Genomic DNA, 18851 nt, shown 5'->3' on the forward strand with positions numbered 1-18851 from the left:
AGAAACAAATAAAAGCCATTATGCAGACAGCTGGCCATTCAAAGCCATTTTGCTTTAGCTGTCAGCAAGTTGCCCAACTCCTCAGGCCCCCTTATAATTAAAACCAGGCTCTGTACAATTATCCACAGGACTATGTGCCAGGAACTGAGTCAATCTTCGCAGTAGGAGATAGAGAGATGAATCATAGGGGGTCCTGGCCTTCACAAAGCACAGGACCAGGGTGGAGGAACAGGCATGATCCAAAGGCTGAATTTTCAGGGACGAGCAGGGTCTGTTGTCATATATAGAAACAGATAAAGGAAAGTGTACATATGGAATATGGTGTAATCACTTCCAGATGAGCTAGGCTGTAGAACATCAGGTTTTGACCATGGAGGTTGACTAAGAAGATATTCCAAGTAGAGGGAAAGATAAGAACATGGTAGGAAGAATGAGGCTTGCTTGAGGGAGAGAGGATTTATACAATAAACATTCACTGAGCCCCTACTTTAGGCCAACCATAGTGCCAGGTTCAGAGGGCCCAGAGTCCTTGAATTCAGATGCTCATGTAGAGGTCCATACGGAGCAGAGATGAGGGATGAGCGAATGTGATCACGGCCAACTTTGTCAGGACTCACGGCTGGAAGTACTAATTAGATAATTTCCCCTTTCTTTGAAAGGCCTGATGTTTTCTGCAATTCTTACGTCACTTGGAAATTTCTTATCCCCAACACTCTTCCGAGTCATCCGCCTGGCACGAATTGGCCGCATCCTCAGGCTGATCCGAGCAGCCAAGGGAATCCGCACGCTGCTCTTTGCCCTCATGATGTCCCTGCCTGCCCTCTTCAACATTGGCCTGCTGCTCTTCCTCGTCATGTTCATCTACTCCATCTTTGGAATGTCCAGCTTCCCCCATGTCAAGTGGGAGGCTGGCATCGATGACATGTTCAACTTCCAGACCTTTGCCAACAGCATGCTCTGCCTCTTCCAGATCACCACGTCAGCTGGCTGGGATGGTCTCCTCAGCCCCATCCTCAACACGGGGCCCCCCTATTGCGACCCAAATCTGCCCAACAGCAATGGCTCCCAGGGGAACTGTGGGAGCCCAGCCATGGGCATCCTCTTCTTCACCTCCTACCTCATCATCTCCTTCCTCATCGTTGTCAACATGTACATTGCAGTGATCTTGGAGAACTTCAATGTGGCCACAGAGGAGAGCACTGAGCCCCTGAGTGAGGACGACTTTGACATGTTCTATAAGACTTGGGAGCAGTTCGACCCAGAGGCCACCCAGTTTATTACCTTTTCTGCCCTCTCAGATTTTGCAGACACCCTCTCTGGCCCCCTGCGAATCCCAAAACCCAATCGGAATATATTAATCCAGATGGACCTGCCCTTGGTCCCTGGGGATAAGATCCACTGTTTGGACATCCTTTTTGCCTTTACCAAGAACGTTCTGGGAGAATCTGGGGAGTTGGATTCTCTGAAGGCAAATATGGAGGAGAAGTTCATGGCAACTAATCTTTCAAAAGCATCCTATGAACCAATAGCAACCACCCTCCGATGGAAGCAAGAAGACATTTCAGCCACTGTTATTCAAAAGGCCTATCGGAGCTATGTGCTACACCGCTCCATGACAATCTCCAATGCCCAGGGTGTGCCCAGGGCTGAGGAGGAGGCTGTGTCACTCCCAGATGAAGGCTTTGTTGCGTTCTTGGCAAACGAAAATTGTGTGCTCCCAGACAAATCTGAAACTGCATCTGCCACATCTTTCCCGCCATCTTATGACAGTGTCACTAGAGGTCTTAGTGATCAAGTCAACATGAGCACATCTAACTCATTACAAAATGGGGATGAAACTGCCAGTAAGGAAGCCACTGCCCCTGGGCCCTAGTGAGGACACTCCACCATGGACATGTCCAGTTCTGATGTGTCCTTCTGCTCTGTGATAACTCTTTCCCACTACAGGTGGCACCCAGCTACCACCTTACCAATGCATGCCACTGGTCACAATGTCAGAACTGGGCAGGGAATGCAGTTGGCACCCACCTTTGGAGAAGCCCACACACACCAACAGGAGTCAGAAGCCAAGAGAATTTCCACTGTGACTTCCTTTTTGACTTTCAATATCAGATGACGGGTTCCCTTACTATCCAGAAAATGTCCCTGGTCCTTTTATTTTGATTGCGACCAGAGCTTACATTTACCAAGACAAACTTCTCAGGACCAGAACTTTCAAAGATATATGGCAGGGATGTTGCTGAATGTCCAAGGTAGTCCTCTGTGAAACACCACATAGAGATTGGCAATGTCATTTAGGATTTTGCATGACTGCATGTTGAGAGCTGCCAGACAATTGCTCTGGCCCAGGGTAATCCCTGTGGCCTATGTCATGAAAGGCCTCGGAGATATCCATTAAAATAAATATTTTTAAAGGGATGTCAAGACTGAAGTTATACCTTAAAGCATTATTTTTTTTACGTTATGTGAGACTGACACGTGTCATAAATCACTTCTCCTTTACTTTCAGGGTTCCTGCTATCTTGCAGTTTGAGCTTGAGACTGGGTAGGGCAGGAAGGAGCGCTGTCCTGGGAACTAGTTCTAATCCTAACTCTTCCACTGATTGCCTGGAAACCTGGGCCAAACCCTTTCCATTCTGAACCTGTTTCTCCACTGGGAAAACTGGTGGTAGAGGGAGACAGAATGGATACTTTCTCTAGCCCTTGAATTTCATGTTGTAGAACTCAGTGGTGCCCCACTCAATTTAGATGAGAAAAACGCTCTTTTCTAAAGCTGCAATAGTCAGACCTTTCTGCTGTGTAGCTAAGGAGGCAACTTTTGGATACATTCCAGAAACTATTCCACATCTCATAGACTTTAAGGAGGAAGGTTTTCTTATTTCCCTTGGACCAGGGCACCATAATTAGTATGATCAAAAGAAAAGGGACATTTTGATAAAGATGATCTGGGAGATAAAAGATTTGGCCAATATTTTCTTTAATTCATCCTATAAATGTTATTAAGTATCTATTACATGGCAGGCGCTGCTCTAAGCACAAGAGATAATGAGAGGTAAATCCCAAAAGATTAATTGGATTTATGCAGTGAATGGAGCAAGGGTTGTCAGAGGAGACTATTCAGCCCAAGGCACACGGCAAGTCTTAAGAAGAAGGAGAGAAAGGAGTTCATGTGACAACATAGGACATAAAGGATGTTAATGACAGCCATGATCTTCTATTAACTCTTGAGATATTCCCTGCCACAATGACAAAGATCACATCAATTCATTGATATGTATTTGGTGACTTCATAAGATTTCCCATTTATATAATTACAAAGCCTAGAGGCTGATCTACCTTATGTGCCTCACAGATACAGATTTTTCTGGGGCCTTGCTCTCCTTTCTCTATCACTGTTAGCCCATCAGAGGCCAAAGAGGCTTTCAAGATAATTGTTGTATGTGGCCAGCCCCGTGCTGTAGTGGTTAAGTTCGGTGGACTCCGCTTCGGAAGCCTGGGTTCACAGGTTCAGATCCCAGGCGTGGACCTACACCACTTATCAGCCATGCTGTGGCAGTGACCCACATACAAAATAGAGGAAGATTGGCCTATATGTTAGCTCAGGGCTAATCTTCCTCAAGCAAAAAGAGAGGAAGATTGGCAACAGATGTTAGCTCAGGGCAAATCTTCCCCAGCAAAAAAGATGCTTGTTGGGGTTTGCCAGCACCCACAGATGCAGGTTAATAAGATGACAATGGCATAGCTGAGGGAACAGGCTGTCCCAGTACAAATAAGCTATTCTCTGGACCCCTGGTTTGTATATAAAAGATAAGTTCAACAAAATGGCTCTTCCTCCCTAGTTCCACTAAACCAGAGAGCACACATGTCGACTGTGCAGCTTCTTCAGCATCTAAATCTCATGCAATCAATGAACATGCTATCTGAGAGGATGCTAGCCCAAGTGTTTATAAGACAGCTGGGTGGACAGAGAGCTTGGGGAATGGTTTACTTTTACACTGTTATGTGGAAGGATTAAATGTACCCAACCATCAGACTAGTTTTATTAAGTAGATGATATTATTCTCAAAGATATTTTTGTTACATTTTTTGCCCCATGTTATGAGTTGAATTGTGTCCCCCAAAAGATATGTTGAAGTCCTAACCATGGTACCTGTGGATGTGACCTTATTTGGAAATAGGGTCGTTGCATATGTAATCAAATTAACATGTGTCATAATGGATTAGGGTAGGCCAGTAGTGTCTTTATAACATGATGTAAATTTAAACATAGACAAACAGAGAGGAGAATGCCACGTGAAGACACAGACACACACACACACACAGAAGACAGCTATGTGAAGACAGAGGCAGAAATTGTAGTGATGCAGCTGCAAGCCAAGGAATGCCTAGGATTTCTGGCAACTTCCAGAAACTAGGAAGAGGCAAGGAAGGGTTTTCCTCTAGAACCCTCAGAGAGAGTAGAGCCCTGCCAATACCTTCATTTCAGACTTCTGGCCTCCAGAGCTGTGAGAGAATAAATTTCTGTTATTTTAAGCCATCTTGTTTGTGGTAATTCGTTACAGCAGCCCTTATGAAACTAACACACCCCACATTTTTTTCCACACAAATACATTTCCCAAATTATAATGAGAACCATTGGAAAAGCAATGCAATATACACACCTTGCGTTACACAAAGTTTTCAGAAATGTATTCAATATAAGTGCAAGATTAGCCCTTGACAATTTCAGAACCTTTAGTTCCAAAGTTTACCTGATGGTCCAATTATAAGGTAAGAACTAGACTTGTAGGGAAGCAAATCTGAGAGGTCCAGGGCATATGAAGAAACAGAGCTACCTTCTCAACCCCACCCATAGGAAATGGCACTAGAATCTCTCTGGCCCAAAATATGTGAGGATCGTTAGTGCTAAAGAGAGATAAACGGAGAAGTGGTGTTGACTGTATGAGTATCTGGAACCTGCAGTTTCTTTAAAATATGTCTCCATCATAAACACTACCCTGACTTTTTATCTGTTAAACTGCATTAACACACAGACATGGATGGCCAAGAACATTCAGGAACATCCAGCCAACACAGATGGGAGATGTAGGCATGGTGTGCTAAAGCATTTGCCTTGAGAGAAAGGTGAAGCCACTTTCTCAAGTGCTGGGGATGCAAAATTAATAAGAAATAATTAGATAATCAAAAAAGTAAGGTAAGAAAGAGGATAAAAGAGAAATAGAGACTAAGAGAACAAGTATAAGTAATGAGTATGAGTAATGTAGTATCTTTGAACACAAATATATCAGTAATTATATTAAATATAAATGGACCAATGGTCCAGAAAATAGACAAAGATTATCAAGAAGAATTTTAAAAATTCAAATAAATGATATTTACAGAGAAATAGGTACACCTGAAACCTAAGGTTACCAAATGGGTGAAAATAAAATGCAAGAAAAATATGTACCATGTAAATTAATCAAGTAGCTGCTAAATACATGTTCTTTTCAAGTACTTATAGAACATTTACAAAAATAATCTATATACCCAGCCATAGAATAAAATTCAAAAAGTTTTCAGGGGATTAAAAACATATAATGTATGTTTTTGGATCATAATACAGTTTAGCTGAGAATCAATAACAAAAAGAAACAAACCAAAGCATATATGGATACCTAATATATGACAAAGGTGACATAACATGGCAGTGAGGAAAAGATGATCTTCTTACAAATGGTGCTAGGACAATTGTGTTTTCATGAGAAAAAGAAACAAAATTGGACCCTTACCTAAAACCATACTTAAAAATCAATTCCAGGGGACGGCCCAGTGGCGCAGCGGTTAAGTTCACATGTTCTACTTCTTGGTGGCCCGGGGTTCGCCGGTTCAGATCCCGGGTGCAGACATGGCACCGTTTGGCACGCCATGCTGTGGTAGGCATCCCACATATAAAGTAGAGGAAGAGTGGCCCGGGGTTCGCCGGTTCAGATCCCGGGTGCAGACATGGCACCGCTTGGCACGCCATGCTGTGGTAGGCATCCCACATATAAAGTAGAGGAAGAGTGGCCCGGGGTTCGCCAGTTCAGATCCCGGGTGCAGACATGGCACCGCTTGGCACGCCATGCTGTGGTAGGCATCCCACATATAAAGTAGAGGAAGATGGGCACAGATGTTAGCTCAGGGCCAGGCTTCCTCAGCAAAAAGAGGAGGACTGGCAGTAGTTAGCTCAGGGATAATCTTCCTCAAAAAAAAAAAAAATCAATTCCAGCTGTACCTAAATGTGAAAGGCAAATCTATAAAGCTAAAATCTATAAATCTAAAAAGGACATAATAGAAGAAAATGTCTACATGACCTTGGAATAAAGAAAAGACTGATAAATTTGACTATACTAAAATTTAGAAGATCAGTTCATTAAAATATATCATTAAAAGAATGAAAAGGCAAGCTATAAAGTGGAAGAAAATACTTAAAACACTGATATCCAACAAAAGTTTAATATTCAGAGGAGATTTTTATTAACTTCTACAAATCAATACAAAATAGATGACACAGTAGGGAAAAAATGGCAAGAGATTTGAAGAGGCACTTCACAAAAGAGGAAACCTAAATAACCAATAAACATAAAATGTTGCATAACCTCAGTAGTAATCAGGGAAATGCAAATTAAAACTATAATGAAATACCACTGCACATCTATCAGACCTGCAAAACTTTGAGTCTAACAAATATCAAGTGTTGGCAAAGATGTAGAGTAACAGGGACTCTCATGCACGGCTGGAGAGTGTAAACTGGCACGATCATTTTGGAAAACAGTTTAACTTTATTGAAAGAGTTAAAGATACATGTACCCATGACTCAAGTTTTCTACTCAAAGATACGAAACTTAGAGAAATCCATGCACACATGCTCTAGGAGAGATACACGAGATTTTTTATCAACATTGTTCATAACAGACTCAAATTAGAAGCAACCTAATGTCAGTAGATTAAATTAATAAATTGTGGTATATTTTTAAATGTAATTTTATGCAATAATGAGAATGAATGAGATGTAGGCTCGTACAAGTCCACAGATGAATCTTAGAAACAATATTGAGTGAAAGAAGCCAGACACCAAACTGTATACACTATATACTTTTATGAGGTTCAAAAACAGGCAAAATTAAATATATTGTTTAGGAATGAATAAAGAAAAGCAGGAATTAGTCCATAAAAGTCAAGGTACAGGTTACTGATAGGAGGAAGGAGGCATTTGATAGTGGGTCTTTGGCAACATTCTAATTCCTCACCCTGGTGGTTCTCTTTACAAGTATTGTCTTTATAACTGTTAACCTAAACATATGTGTCTAATGTACTTTTCTGTGTGTGTGTCATAGCTCATAATTGTTTTTCTAAATTTAAATGGCTTAATTTAGATTCTCATCCCTCTTCACAGAAGTAGTTACAATCTGCTACTCGAATTGTGACGTTTCTATCTTGGTCTTGGATTATCTGAGCTGAGTTGTAAAAGGAGGAGTAGGAGTTCCATAGTGGGTAGTAGAAAAGGAAACTCTAGAGAAAGAGAACTTTCCACTATCAACTCTATCCAAGTAACCATCGTCTCTCACAAGTATTATTTCAATAGCCTTCCAATTGGTCCCCCATTTCTACTCTTGTCCCCAACAATCTATTCTCCTCCAACAGCAGCCAGAGCTCAAAATCTACCCACGGCTCCTATGGCACTCCATTCCAAGTATGCATCAACACAGTGGTTTTACATAATCTGGCCCTTACTCATCTCTGACCTCATCTCCCAACCCCGTACCCCGCAACCCCACCCGGGTGCTTCAGCCACCCTGTCCTCCTTGCTGTTCCTTAAACACACCAGGCATGGTCTTGCCTCAGTGCAAAGGCCCTTGGCACTTGCTTTTTCCTTGGCCATTCTATGCACACAGCTCACTCTGCCACACTTTCTTCAGTTCTTCCCTGACCAACCTATCTAATTACCAGCCACATCCATAGCACTTCTCACCCTCTGGTGATCATATATGTACTTGCTTATTGTCTGTCTTCCCCACTAGAATGTAAACTCTGTGAGGGCAAGGACTCTACTTTGCTCATTGATGCATCCCCAGCACCTAGAACAGTGTCAAAGTAAATTCACAATATTCGCTGAATGAATTAAATGTTTTTTTCTTGATCAGTCTAGCGGCAGCTCCTCATGCCCCAGTACCCAAAGGCTAGCCATCTGACATACAATAGTATAGGATAAATGTTAGCTTCAACAAAAATCTCTATTTAGAAAAGGTGAAACCACATCCAGAAGTGCCAATCCACAGTATACCCTGGAGCGTGTACTGCTTGCCCTGAGAGTGAATTTCTTGGTCCTGTTTCTGGGAGAATACATCATTCACTGTCCTACTCCCTCACGAGACAGGAGCACTGGGACAGCTTATTGCACTTTCTGTTGGCATCAGTGGGCCCTGGAAATTGTCTTAAGGTTTGAGCAACCATGGGCCATTATTTTCCTGACCTGAAGTTTCTCTGGCAATACAACTCTCTTCAAACACTAGTATGATTTCTATTTCTTGCATTTTACCAGCTCATCACGTCTTGTTGGATTATGGTCTTTCAGTTTAGACTTGAGACTGGATATTACTGCCTTTTAGCAATAGATGTCTTGTCCTCTTTCACTTCTCAGCTGAATTGCCTGCATTCTGGCCTCAGCCAGCCACTGTACACAGATATTGTTGAAAAGCAATTGGCTTGGGTGTGGAGGCACAGCTTACCTGCCTCCAGCCCAGTCTGTATTCCTTTGGACAGCTCTTTAAAGTAATGTCTCCTTTGCGCTAGAAGGAGTACAGGGACAAGATGTCAGGGGAAGGAGTGGGAGGATGTCAGGCTTCTCCTAGCTTCTTACCCCCATCTCTATGTTTCCAATAATTAGAATGCTGGTAAATGTTTAACAATTAGTTCTTCAAGAGAAAAAAAAAATACCTGATTTGTAGCATTTTCTGATTTATCTGGTATAAATACTCCACTATGGCTCATGTCAAGCTACCAAGGTGACATCTCTGAAGGCAGAATTGGGAAGAGGTGTGCACAATTGACTTGAGCTGGTATGAGTTGGCTCCAGCACACCAACGTTTCCAACCCTTGCCTTTTCTCCATCAATATTAGCTTGGGACAGAAATGTGTTTTTTATACTCTCCAAGGAATAAGACTATAAGATCTTGGGTTCCTGGCCATACACAGACAAGGCCTCCTTTTCTGCTTTCATATGTGCCAGTTTAGGCAAAGTATATCTTTCTGTGACTTTACTAAATCTACAAGAAGTAGCCCATGCCTTTCCAAATCCTACAGGTTTTTCCATCAAGGCCCTTAACTCCTGCTGCAAGAGGCAGGTGGTCTGAGTCTCCAGATATAACAGGCTACAGCTAAAAGCATAATGGAAATTTCCAGATTCAGATTTGGGGATGGGAGACTCTCAGTGTTCCACCCCAGCTCAACTTGGCCAATGCTACACTTTAAGGTCCATTAGTAGTAACACTCATCACCAGATATCAATTTCTATATCAGAGTCATTTTGTTACAAGCAGCAGAAACCAATTTTGGCATAAAAGGGATTTACTGGAAGGCTATAAGAAAGTGCAGAATAGAACTAAATGCTGAATAATCAGCAAGGGCAACAGCCAAGGCTGGGTAGGTTTCTGGGCAGAAGGCGTCAACAGACAATCTTTTCTAGGGGCCAGGACCAATCAGTTCCAGGATTTCTTCCCTGTTGGTGTCCAGTCAGGATTCAAATTCCAAGGAGAGAGCATCTGATTGGCCCAGCTCCAGCAAGGGAAGGGAGGGGCATTTTGATTGATAGCCCCAACAGGACTTCAGTCAATTACCTCCTCCCACCCCTTTCAAAGCACCCCCTCCCCCCGCCAAAAAGAGTTAAGACACTGTTACAAAAAGGCAGAAGGAAGCTGGGTGGGCAAAAACACCCAGTGAGTTACAAATTACAAGTTGGATTTGTGTTTTGTGACCATCCCTCTGGCCACAGGGATGAATTACAGAGAAGCTGAAGTTGGGGGCAGAAAGATTAGGAGGTTGTGCCAAAGGGGGACCTGAACTATGGATTTTTGAGTCTCTCAAGCACATTGACTAAAAATCATTACGTCTGCTCAGATAGAACCCCCAAAACATGGACTAGGGTGCCAGCTTCCATCTTCATCTCTGGTGATAGGCCCACATCCTTTTCCTCCAGATGAATGCTCCCTAGGACCCAAATATCAGCAACGCACTCTGTCTCTGGAAAATCACTCATACATTCCCTGAAGTGTGTTCTCCTGAGAAGCCCCAGATGAATCATCATCCACGTGTGTTCAGGCGGAGAAAGGCAGGATTTGCCTGGGGGCATCAAATCTGTACCAAGAAAGTTATGTTTACAATTGACCCCATAAAACACCAGTTCTGACAAAAGAAACAACAACGACAAATGGTCGATATGATTCATTGTACAAAGATAACAAATTCTAAAGGGGCATGCATGAAGAGCACTCATTTTTTTTTCCTGACCAGAATTGAGTTAATTGATTATTAGAAATGTGGCTGCTCCTGCTTACAGATTTAATCGTATTATAAAGCAATATAAAGGCATGTGTGTGTGTGTGCCTGTTGAATAATGATGCTTCTTGTAGTTAGAACAGGGAGCCCCAGAACCACTTGGAAGCTGAAGATGTCTGTAAATGACCCACACAAAACACTCAACTCATCCACTAAGCACGTGGTACTCTAGACTGAGCTCTAGCTGAGAGGGCAGAAGGTTCCAGTTTGATTCCGGGCCTTCTCTCGCTCTCTCCTCTTTCATGTCACAACTTCTCGAATAACTTTCCTTGTCTATACAATGGGAATAAAGATTCCTGCCCTGCCAAACTCACTAAGGAGGTTCAATGGAGATAAAAACGTCCTCTCTGCCCACTGAAAGAAGCAGGAAGATAAAATGGGAGAAAACTAGAGAACCATCCTGCCACACTGTGCCCCAGGGTTGTCCATACCTAAAGGGCAATGCTGCTGCCCCTCTCCCATTGGGAGGAGGTGAGTAACCCTGTGCTTCACATGCAGAGAAGCATCTAATCCCATGCAGGGTCCTCTCTGGACACACCCAGCACTTTGACTGGTAGACAAGGTAAAGGGTAGCTCCTCCAAAACCCGCTGTGGGAGGCCATGCTTGGATCCTACTATTTTGACCCTATAGCAGATACTCCTGGTGCCCCACCCCACAGTCCTTGCCTCAATTGACTTTGAATACAACTCTACAGCTTTTCTGTCTCAGGGCTTTCTCCAAAGCCACTGACTTTTCTCTATGCAGTCCAGAGGTGCAGAGGGAAGGAGAGATGTTGACATCTGAAAGGACAATCCTCAATCAACACTGGACAAGGGTTGGAAGATAAATAAATACGCTAGCCTCCCACACCTTGGAGAAACCATCCTGAGTCAAGTTTCTCAGAGAATCCCTAGAACATCTGAGCCCTAATTGTAGGCCAGTTTTTCACAAACCTGAGAGTAAGTGCCCCCATGATGTTTGTACCCTAGGTGACTCTCTAGGCTCACCTTACCTCCTGCCCTACCTCATTGCCCCCACCACAACCAGCTTTTTTTGGAGTTTCTCCCTTCCTTGGCTAACTCTCCCTGCTTATTCACTTTTGCCTGCTAGAATGACCTCGCAAATAAATTACCTGCCCCAAAATGCTTGTCTCAGCTCCAGATTTGGGGGAACCCAAATTAAGACAAACTCCTAGAAAACTTCCCAACTAGGAAGCTGTTTTCTCATGCTGTCCATATCCCCATCATCCCATCTGCAGGCTTGCTATATATGGCTCCTGGATAAAGGACTTTGGGAAGGGAATCACTTCCCCTAGGATATGCAAGGTGTGCAAAGGGTCCCACCCAGAAGTGATAGCATCATCTCCACTTTCTAGCCCCCTTCCCATCACCCACCTGCTTCTGACTGATGAGGCAGGAGAGGCTTCTCTCCTTACCCCCTCAAAGCACTATTGAAGATTTGATTTTGGTAGTAACTGCTTTGGGACCAAGTGTATCCTTGCCTCCCCTTCAAAACTGTTCTATGATGAATAAAAGATTAATTACAAGTTTGAGCTTCAGCTTCTCACCGCATCTTATAAACTGACGACATTCTTGCCAGGTCCACAAACACCTATGGCCCCCTTTTCCATGAGTTTGTTGTATTGGGTTATTTTGAAATTTCACAATTTGCAACAAGACTTTCCAAATTGGGACTTTACCAAGAAGTAGTCATAGTGCCTTTTTCTGGCACACAACATTCTTCTAAGTTGCCATCAGTTCACAAGTAGCTTGGCTTGTGCCACTCGGAGCAGCAGAAGACTATGGGGAAATCTCCCTGGCTTCCCTCTTGTTGTCCACTCCATAAAAGAAGTCAGTGAGCATCCAAGGCTCTCTCCTGAACACTGAGAAATATGGGGTCAAGCTGATGGCTTCATTCCAGTGGCATCATATGTCTGGACAGTGACATCCACCTAACCCACCCACTATCCCTTCTTTGGACAGAGCCTGCATCATGTTTAACAAAGTTCTAAATCTTTCTGGGTAGGGATCTCCTTGAGGATGATAAAAAACACTTCTAAATGTCTTTATCCTGCCAGATGAAACATTTCCTATAGCACTCAGTACTCAAAATGCCTCCCTGGATTTCTCCCTTAGAGAATCTATGGACCAAGACAAACTTCTCCCACAACACGCTGCCATGGTGGGGAGAGGACTACTGTGTCAGCTCTGGTCCTCAAAAAGCTGGTGTCAAATCAGAACTAGATGTGCAAGAGACTTACTGGAGGAAGCACTTATGAAGAATCAAAGGGAGGGAGCAGGAGTTGGCAGGGAGAGCCTCGGGCTGCATTTCAGGTCTGCCCTTGTGAAAGCCGAGAGGGAAGGAAGGAAGATTGGATGGGGAGAACCTCAGACTGCAGGGCAGCTGTGACAAAGTCTCAGCCAAGTTGGTGGCAAGTCCCAGAATAAAGACTGCCCAGTGGAGGACTCTTTCTTGGGCAAGAATGGCCCAGCTCTAGCCTTCCCACCATCTTTAGTCATTGGTAGGAACAGTGCGGGAAGAGCGTAGCTTCTACATGAATACTGCAGGAGATCCTACATGTGTGACAGCTGGAGCTCACCAGAGAAGATATTCAGAAATATATTGTCTGAGAACCCATAGCCATCTTGTACCAGAAAAGTCATTTTCTAATTAGGTCTAGGAACACCTCCTCCCTGAGTGCCCACAGTCATCATGGACTGCCCTCAATACTGTGGAGCAGTGTTTCTGAAGCGGAGCCCCCATTCAAGAAGCTCCCACTCAATAATTTTGACGTTTCCAAATCAGTGCTGAGGAGTAGGTTTGGCCCCTCCTTTCATGGGTTGTTCTTTACCTTCTAGTACTGTTTTCCAGGGAGAGAACCAGGGTGAGGCAAGCGAGGTACCCTGGGCACAAAATTTAGGGGAGCACTCATTCTCAAGTGCTGATCTTGCGCTTGCGTAAGCCTGAGAGTGAGAACCTCCTTAAATTTTGCACCCTGGCAACTTTCTTGTCTCATCCTAGTTCTGGCCTGATGACCACTGCTTCTAGTGCACCCACTGAACTCTGGGGTATCATCAGCAATAACAGGCTGAGGTTATTCTCGACCATTCATTAACCCCATGGTCTCTGGCTCATGTTCCCATCCTCAGTCCCAGGGTTATTCATCCAATACACAGATTTCTCAGATCCAATGATCATTTTCTCCACCCTACATTCACTACCCACTCAGGTGGTCATATCCAGAAGCTTGCCATCACTATTAACAACACCAATCTCATAATTATGCCAACTACTCTCTCTCCAGTACACTTACCTTATTACCTCCACCAAAGTAATTCTCCGATTGCTTTAGGTCTTCCTTCCTTTGACTTTCATTCACTCCCATTCTCTCCTTACGCACTTTGATGTCATGGTCTATCTTTATAAGCACATGCCTGTGATTACTTTCAAGTCTTTTGCCAGCCTCTCCCTGCATCCTACCTGTCTGGTAAAACCTTTACTCCAGTTAAACCCAAATTTCTACCTTCTCTGCTCCTGCTCCAGACAGCTGCAAGTTGCTGGTCTCCCTTCAGTTTAATGACTACAAACCTTAGATAGGCTCTAAATACTGGCCAATGATGCTATTGCATTTCCCAAGAAAATTCATTTTCCTACCCACCAAAATGACATTTTTGTGCCTCTTCCTCTCTTCTTAGACCTCCAACTCCCCAACCCCTGCCTTCCTTCCCTCCTTCATTCTCAGTCTATGGTCCCAATTCTTACTTCTCTATTCAATGATGCAACTTCATTTTTGTCATTCCCCATCCCTTAAACTTTATTCAGGATGGAAATTGTAACACTTCTGAATAAAATCTTGAATTATTCCATGACTTTTCTGATTACTCTTAAGTAATAAGAAATCCAATGGTTACTTTAAGTCACAAAACACTATTGATTTGATATTTAGAATGTCAGTCCTACGTGATAACCAAAGCTTCCAACTTCATTCAAAGTTCTGATTACACCCCTCCCTCAAGCTGGGGCCTGCTGCAGTTGGGCTGAGGGCTTCCTGGGAAGCGGGTATTGACGGCTTTCTTACTCACTTGCCTTCTCCCTCTCTCCTAGATGCTGCCTCTGACTCCTACAGGGGTTGGGGGTTGGAGAGAGAAGAGAACTGGAAAATTCTGCTCTCTGAGCCTGGCCAACATTTAAAGATGACTCTCTGGGAGCACTTATGAGTTCATCTAATAGCTCTCATGCCTGGAGATCTCTCATCTGCAGCTCCTTTGTTTGGAGTAATATGTTCTCCTCCAGCTCGTCTGCCCACTCACTTCCTTCTGCAGCCCCGAGAAACCCTGAGGTGGTCCACTTCCAAGTTCTGTCTGCTGAGGGGCCCTGATAGATGATTCTCTCTTTCTCTGTCTGTCTCTGTCTCTGTCTCTGTCCCTCTCTCTCTCATAACCCACATATGATGCATGGGAACACTCACAGGTCTTTTACCTTGACAAGTTCTGGGAGGGAATGTCTATTACAATACAGTCACCTCTCCTTTAGCTTCTCTGCCAGCAGCTAGGCAGCCCATCTTCAGCTGTTTAATGTCCCAGGCAGGAGTCAAACGCCAGCCACTGCATCTCCCATCTGCAGGGGTCCCAGAGTTGGTCTCTTGAAATCTTCCTCACAAGGCTCAAATAAGGCAGGCACCGCACCCAACCCCTCTCCAGTAGAGGTGGGGCTGGATCTCTATACACTGTCTCAGTACACTCTAGCCCCTCTCATCAAAGAATCACCCTCAAAAATCCTTCCACCTTCATCCTGACAATCTTACTCCTTCCTCTCTCGATTCTGGTAGAGTTTAAGAGTCATGTAACTATTTCTTCGAAAATTTGGCTCTTAGTCTAGCACCTCACTTTACCATGTCAGATCCATTATATTTTGTATCTCAATCAACACTTCCAATTTAACATCCTGTTACGCTTCATTGAAAGAATAATGTCATCAGACAGCTTCCCACCAGCAAATAGACAAATCCACTTGCCACTATGAGCATATTCTCTGCATTCCCTCCTCTTAAATGGAAAAAGAATTTCTGCTCCAGTTAAAAGTCAGTCTGTGCCCAGGATCATATACATCCTCACCCACCCTATAGATACCCCTTTGCCTTCATCATCAATGTCATCATTCCGTCAGCCTTCAAATATGTTCTCTATCCCCCACCTTAAAACACACACTCTCTTCTCCCTCCTCTCCACATCTCCCTCCCACCCCATCTCCCTGCTCTCCTTCACAGCAAAATTTGGCTAGAGAGTTGGCTAGACTCACTCTCTCCACTCATTTAACTCTTGTTTGTTTGGTTGGCTGGTTAGTTTGGATAGAATTTCTTTATTTCAAATTTTTATTCTAAATTTAAAATATAGGGAAAAGTACAAACAACAATTCCACAAACAGACCCCCATTTACCCACCTCTCTGAACAACACATGACAGCCTTTTAGTGGTTAATGGCAGGTCTCTGGAACCAACCTGCCTGAGTTCAAATCAAGACTCCGCCCACTGTGGGACCTTGGGTGAGTTATCTAACCTCTCCGTGTCTCACCTTCTTTATCTGCAAAAAGGGAAGGTAACTGTACCTGCCTCAAAGTATTGTTATGAATATTAAGGGACTGAATCAAAGACTCAGCTCTGTCCCTGGAGCATTGTAACTGACTACAAAATGTTAGCCATCACATTTGCTTCAGATCTCTTCTTTTACTCTTGAAAGAATTCAAACATTAAAGATGAGTTGAGGTGCCCCTTGTATCCCTTCTCAATTCAATTCTCTTTCCTCCCTTCCCAGAGGCAATCATTATCAAAAATTTGGAGCCCATGTGTTCTTGCCGGGTTTTTATATTTCTATTACATGAACTTGTTTAATGAATAATATATGATATCTTTGGTATTTTGTAAAATTTGCATGACATAATATTTTACATGTCTTTCTGCATCTTTTTCATTCAACATTATTTTTTGAATTCATCATTCATTTTAACAGTTAATTACTTTTATCTTATGAATATACTACAATTTAACAAACCATTTTCCAACTGGTGACCATTTACATTGTTTCAAATTTTAAGTATTAAAAACAGGGCTGCTTAGAACACTCATATACACTCGCTTATGGTTACATGTGAAAGTTTATCTGGGGTACATGCCCTCAAGGGTTGTATATACTCCACAGTGGTCAAACCAAATTATAACAGTAGTGTAGAAGGTTACTGCTTACCCACATCCCCATCCACACTTAGAAGTTGTCAGAAATTTTAATTTTTAGTAATATTATGAAATGGTGAATCATTGATATTTTAATTGTGCTTTCCTGGTTCCTTTTTTTTTCTTGTCACTTAGAATTTTTATTTGTCCTTATTGAAATAGCTCTTTTAGATTTTTTTAGACATGAATTATATATCACTTCTATGAATACATGAAAAAGAGTATGTAAAGAAAACTAATAATTTAACGTATTCCTAAAACTTGTCTGACTCTTCCAAATCACTTTTAAAAAAAAAACTTTTCATTTTGAGATAGTTGTAGATTCACATGCAGTTGTAAGAAATAATTCAGAAAAATCCCACATGCCCTTCCTCCAGTTTCCTCCAATGGAAATATCTTTCATAACTATAGTACGGTATCACAATCAGGAAATTTACATTGATACAATCCACTGATCTTATTAAGATTTAACCAGTTTTTCATGCACTTGTGTGTATGAGTATTTTGTGCTAAGCAATTATATCACTTACAGTGATTTGTATGATGACCACAGTAAAGGCAGGGAACAATTCCATCACAAGTCTTCCTTGTGCTTCCCTTTAACAGGCACAGTCACTACCTTCTATACTCTACCTCTAAACCCTGGCAACCACTAATCTGTTCTCAGTCTCTATAATCTTGTCATCTCAATAATGTTATATAAATAGAATCTGCAGTAAGTAGTCTTTGACTGATATGCAATTGGTTTTCTTCACTCAGCATAATTCCCTTGCAATCCATCCAACTCGTTGTGTGTATCAATAGTTCATTCTTTTTTATTTCCAAGTAGCTTTCCATGGTATAGATGTATTACAATTGTCTAACCATTCACCCACTGAAGGACATTTAGGTTGTTTTTAGTCTTAGCTATTAAGAATAAAGCTGCTATGAACATTTATGTACAGGTTTTTGTATGAACATAAGTTTCCATTTCTCTGGAATAAATGTCCTACAGTGTTCCCTTAGACTGAATGTTTGTGTCCCCTCAAATTCATATGTTGAAACCTAATTCCCAATATGATGGTATTTGGAGGTGGAACCTTTGGGAGGTGATTAGATCATGAGGGCAGAGGCCTCATGAATGGGATTGGGGCCTTATTACAGAGACCCTGGAAATCTCCGTCTCCCCTACCACCATGTGAGGAGACAGTGAGAAGACAGTCATCTGTCAACCAGGAAGCAGGTCCTCACCAGACATCAAATTTGCTAGCGCCTTGATCTTAGATTTCACAGCCTTCAAAACTATGAGAAATAAATGGCTGCTGTTTATAAGCCACCTAGTCTATGGCATTCTATTATAGCAGCCCAGATGGACTGAGACAAGTGCCACTGCTGGTTCATATGGTAAGTGCATGTTTACTTTTATAAGAAATTGACAGGCTATTTTCCAGCCTAGCTGTACCATTTTACATTCCCACCAGCAATGTATGAGTGATCCAATTTCTCCACTTCCTCACCAGTGTTTGGTCTTATCACTATTTTGTATTTTAGCCATTCTGATAGATGTGTGGTGATATCTCATTATGATTTTAATTTACATTTCCCTAATGATTAACGATGTTGAACATTTTTTCATATCCTTATTTGCCATCTGTAAATGGTCTTCAGTGAAATGTCTGTTCATGTCTTTTGTCCATTTTTCAACTTGATTGTTCAGTTGTGTTACCATTGAGATTTGAGAATTTTTTATATATTCAAGATGGTAGTCCTTTGTCAGATAAGTGGTTTGCAAATATTTTCTCCCTGACTGTGGATTGTCTTTACATCCTCTTAACAGGGTCTTTTGCAGAGCAAAAGTTTTTAATTTTGATGAGATGCAATTTACCAAGTTTTCCTTTTATGGATCATATTCTTAGTGCCAAGTCTAATTTCTGAAATCCTGAAATTTTTCACCCACGCATTTTTCTAAAAGTTCTTTAGTTTTACATTTACATTCAAGTATGTCATCTATTTTGAGTTAATTTTGAGGTTTTGGTTTAGGTTCATATTTTTGCATGCAGATGTCCAATTGCTCCAATACCATTTGTTCA

The 18851-nt window shown here is 42.4% G+C and overlaps 1 protein-coding gene across 1 annotated transcript in view; it reads left to right on the top strand.

Moving 5' to 3' along the window:
- SCN10A (sodium voltage-gated channel alpha subunit 10) overlaps positions 1-1873 on the top strand; it is an 89541-nt gene extending 87668 nt beyond the window's left edge. Inside the window, exon 27 of the mRNA XM_046677233.1 lies at positions 660-1873. Within this exon, the coding sequence (XP_046533189.1) occupies positions 660-1873 (1214 nt within the window). The remainder of the gene's footprint in view (positions 1-659) is intronic.
- The last annotated feature ends 16978 nt before the right edge of the window (positions 1874-18851 follow it).

Source organism: Equus quagga, chromosome 1, assembly GCF_021613505.1.
Source record: "Equus quagga isolate Etosha38 chromosome 1, UCLA_HA_Equagga_1.0, whole genome shotgun sequence".
NCBI lineage: Eukaryota > Metazoa > Chordata > Mammalia > Perissodactyla > Equidae > Equus > Equus quagga.